The 4,885-nt window shown below is 19.8% G+C and overlaps 1 protein-coding gene across 1 annotated transcript; it reads right to left on the bottom strand.

The window, feature by feature from the left end:
* Positions 1 to 3,123: 3,123 nt before the first annotated feature.
* LY79DRAFT_531007 (uncharacterized protein) lies at positions 3,124 to 3,279 on the bottom strand (the record flags this gene model as incomplete). The annotated part of the gene is made up of 1 exon (XM_060556224.1): positions 3,124 to 3,279. A coding segment is annotated over one exon (156 nt), but the record flags the coding sequence as incomplete, so codon positions are not given.
* Positions 3,280 to 4,885: the final 1,606 nt, after the last annotated feature.

The raw sequence follows: 4,885 nt of genomic DNA, 5'->3' as shown, positions 1-4,885 counted from the left end.
TACTACTTTCCCCTATATATAATAAAAATTAAGAAAACTATAACCTTCTTATATATATACAAGAAGTAAGTAGTGTACTACTATAAGTATATTACCTTTATTAACTAGACGTTATATAATTTAAAATAACTACTAATATATTAATATAGAACACCTAAAGCTAAGAGAAGGAACCTGCCTAAGAAGAATATATCTTTATATATAAAGATATATTAAAGGGCAGTAGTATTATAATTATAATATAAAGATCTTAAGTATTACCTTAATACTAGACTAAATATTAAGACCTTACTAATAACTTATCCTAAAAGAAGATTATAATAAATCTAGTGTATAAGATATACTAGATAATTTATATAAATCTAGACTAAAACTAACTTAAGAGTATAATTATAATTAACTTTAAGGACTAGATAGCTAACTACTAGAAGTAAATATATTATATATACTTTAGGGAGTTTATTAGGTAAATTATAAAAAAAAAGATCTTTATAACTACTAAGATAAAGCCTAAAAATAAACAAGTAGTTAATCTTATATAATAACTTTAAAAGTAATCTAAGAAAAAGTCTAGTAGTTATAAATAAATATACTAATAACTACTATTAAAGATCCCTAAGCTACTATATAATAAAACTAGGCTAAAACACTAATAAAGTTAATTAAACTCTAGGATACACTAGTAGCTTAAGGGACTAGAAAGCCTATTATATAAATAACCTTATATAGAGTATAACTTATATAAGAGGTAAAAAGTTTCCTAAGATCTTAAAACTAAACTATACTTATATTATAAAAGAATATTTATAACCTTTTACTAAGGTAAATAATTAATAATAGACCTTATAAGCCTTATATAATCTTAGTCTTCTAGAAAGACTAAAGAAAAAAGAAAACCTATACTAAAAAGCTTTATAATATACTTTATAAAAAGGCTAAAGTGTTTATTAGTTTTTACTATTATCTCTAGATTATAAAAGACTAATACTATACTATTTCTCTAGATATCTTATTTAATTATATAAAGAAGTTTTATCTTTATTATATTAGACTTATATAAAGGTAAAATAAAATATATACTATACTAAATATATACTTTAATACTAGTATTAACTATAGTGTTTATTAGACTAATTAGACTACTATATTCTTTATATAAGTTAAATAAAAAGATCTAAATAAAATACTTATAAAAGTACTAGAAATATTACTAGATAAGTAACTTCTTATATAAAAAGCACTTAGTTTAGGTTTTTAATAAAACATTATACTTTATATATAACTTACTTAGGCTTACTAAGGTATTCTAGAGCTAAAGACTACTTTTAGTAATCTTAAGGTATACTATTTATATAAAGAGTTCTTGTTTAACCTTAGGGCTTCTCTATAAGTTACCTTAGATAAAAAGACTATATTATATAATATTAACTTTATAAATTAAAAGTATACTTTAAACTATAAAGATAAACTAAAATAAAGATATTTATATAATTAACTACCTTATTAACCTTTTAATAAAGAAAAAAAGAATAAACTATTTTAACTAAGACTTTTTTATATAAATATAACTAAGAAGTGTTTTATATATAAGAAAAAAGAGTATTAGTTAACTAACTATATAAAGAAAGAATATAACTATATAAAGACCTAATATCTTTAGGTATATAATACACTTGCCTAGGATTTATATAAAGACTTTATAGTCTATCTTTTTAAAGTAAAAAAGAAAGCCTTATAAAGAAAAAAGAAAATAATAACTTATATAATAAAGAGTAATTCTTAGATAACTAAAAAGTCCCTTAGTATTTACTAACTTTAGCTTTCTTTTATTATATAACTAGTAAAAATATATTCTTAGCTTTAAAGACTATTAAAGTAAGTTAATTTTAAATTAAGGACCTTTATTATATAATAAACTAAGGAGAACTATAGGATACTAAAGTAGCTAAGTTTTTAACTATAAGAAAACCCTAGGTACTAGTGTACTTAAGAGAGAACCTATATATAAAGATCTCTTAGAACCTAGGTTTTACCTATATATAATTTAGAGTAAATAACTTTATAACGTTAATAAGAACTATAGAGATAAAGAACTAGCTAGAAATAGTTAAGTATTATATTCTTAATACCTTAACCTTTTTAAAAGTAAAAGAGGTAGATAAAAGAGATAGAAGATAAAAGATAAGATATAAAGGTAGTATATTATTATAGATATAATAGAAGAGCTTATTAGTCTAACTAGCTAACTAGACCTAGGGATATAAGAGGATTTACTTATACTTATTTCTTAGGTATTCTAAGGATTTCTCTAGTATTCTAGGTTATTAAGTAGGTTATTAAGTAGGTTATTAAGTTATAGCGTATTATTTTACCTATAGTAGGGTATTATTTTATCTATTTACCTTATATAACCTAGAACTATATTCTTAATTCCTTAGAGAAGGAGGAGGTCTTACTTAAAAGACCTATTCTTTATATATAAATATTATTATTATATAGTATATATAGCTGTTTTCTAAGTAGTTATTCTTATATCTAGTGTATATAGTGTATATAGTATTATTAATACTGTAATATATATTCTACTTCTTTATTATATTATTATCTTATTTTTATATATATAAGGTCTTTAAACCTTAATATCTAATACCCCCCCTTAAGGTATATATAATTTATTATATATAGCTTATCTATAAAAACCTTAATAAGAAAAATTAAGATAGCTATTTATTATTAAGTATATATACTTAAATATATACTTTACTAATCTCTTTAAAACCTTTATAAGCAGAGAAAACAAGAGATAGTAACTTATTTATATATATATATTACTCTTCTTTATATATATTATTATTATTATTATTTATATACTTATTTCTTATATTTTATTTCTTCTTGTTTATTATATTTAGGTATAGTATCTTTATCTATTATATTTATAGTATTTATTATATTATAAAATAAAACCTTTCCTAGAGGTTTAGTTAAAATATCTACTATATTATCTTTTATATTTATATAATATAGATATACCTGTTTATTTATTATAGTATCTCTAGTAAAGTAATATTTTATATTTATATGCTTAACTTCTTTATAGAATTCTAGATTTTCTGCTAGCTTTTAAGCTACTTTATTATCTATTAATATTCTAGGTTTATTTAAATCACTAAACCCTAGATTTATTCTTATATAGTTATAGCTATTATATAAATATATAGCTTCTTTTATAGCCTCTGTTAAAGCCATATATTCAGCTTTACAGGTACTTAAAGCTACTGTTTTTTATTTTATAGAATTCTAGCTAATAAGATTATAATATCTATAAGTATATATATAACCAGAGGTAAATCTTCTATCATTAAGATCTCTTGCCTAGTTAGAATCAGTATAACCTATTATATCAAAATTATTAATATTATTACAGTTATAATATATTCCTAAATTATTGTATTTATTTAAGTAACCCTATATTCTATTAAGAGCAATAAAATACTCTTTAGAAGGGTTACTTATATTTCTAGAACAAGTTATAACAGGAAGAGTTATATTTATTCTTGTTTTTAGTGCTAAATATATTAAAGCACCTATTTTTTACTAATATTTTAATATTTCTTCCTTAGTTACTTGTCCTTTATTTTTATATAACTTTATATTATTATCTATAGGTGTATTATAAGGATATAAATCCCTTTTATTATATTTATTTAATATCTTATCTGTATATTTAGTTTAATGTATATATACGCTTTTATTTTTATAATCTATATATATTTTATTTCCTAGAAATATACTAGGTATTCCTATAGGCTTTATTTTTATATATTTAAGTAATATATTATTAAATAGATTATTTATAAATTCTTTATTATTTCTAACTACTAATATATTATCTACGTAATAAGCTAGTATTATTTTATTATTATTTTTATTATATATAAATACTGCTTCATCATAAGGGGATATTTTAAAGCCTTCTTTTATAAATATATCTTTTAAGTGCTTATACCATAGTCTAGGACTTTGTTTTAAACTATATAAGGCCTTATTTAATTTACATATATATTCTTTATTATTATATAAAGGGTTTTTATTATTAAAAACTAGTTTATTAGCTTCTTTATTATATATATATCTAGTAGGAATTATAGTATATATATCTTTATTAATATTAGTATATACAAAGGCATTAGTTACATTATATTATTGCATATACTAGTTATTAGCAACAGCTAATATTATTATATATCTATAGCTTTCTGGCCTACAAGTAGTACTAAAGGTTTCTAAATAATTAATACCTAAGTGTTAATTAAACTCTTGTACTACCTATCTTACCTTATATATTTTCTCTATTTTATTATTATTATTATCTGTTTTTTCTTTTATTTTATATACTTATCTTCCTTTAATAATATTATTATTATTATTATTTTTTATAATAGTCTATGTATTATTATTTTCTAATTCTTTGATTTCTTTATTTATACCTTTTATCTAGTTATCTTTATTATTATCTTCTAGAAATTGTTTAAAAGTAGAAGGTTTAGTTAATATATTAGAAGATAGTATATAAGATCCTTTATCTTTAGGTCTGTTTAAAGGAGCTAATATATTAATAGAAGGATAATCTTCTATAGTATTAAATAGATTATCTTCTTTATAGTCTATATAATCTTCTTTATTAATTTTAGGTATTTCTATTATTATATTATCTTTAGATTTAATATTATTATTATTACTATTATATTTATTTTTATTAAGGTCTTTATTTATATTATTATCTATTTCTAGACTTTCTTTATTATTATTATTATTAGTTATAAAGTTATTTTCTAGTATAGTAATATCTCTAGACTATATAGGTCTTTTCTATATTATACCT

The sequence above is a fragment of the Colletotrichum navitas genome (genome assembly GCF_030913465.1).
Source record: "Colletotrichum navitas strain CBS 125086 chromosome Unknown LY79scaffold_256, whole genome shotgun sequence".
Classification (NCBI taxonomy): Eukaryota; Fungi; Ascomycota; class Sordariomycetes; order Glomerellales; family Glomerellaceae; genus Colletotrichum; species Colletotrichum navitas.
The sequence above is the reverse complement of the archived record's forward strand: the minus strand, read 5'-3'. Positions and strand labels throughout refer to the sequence as shown.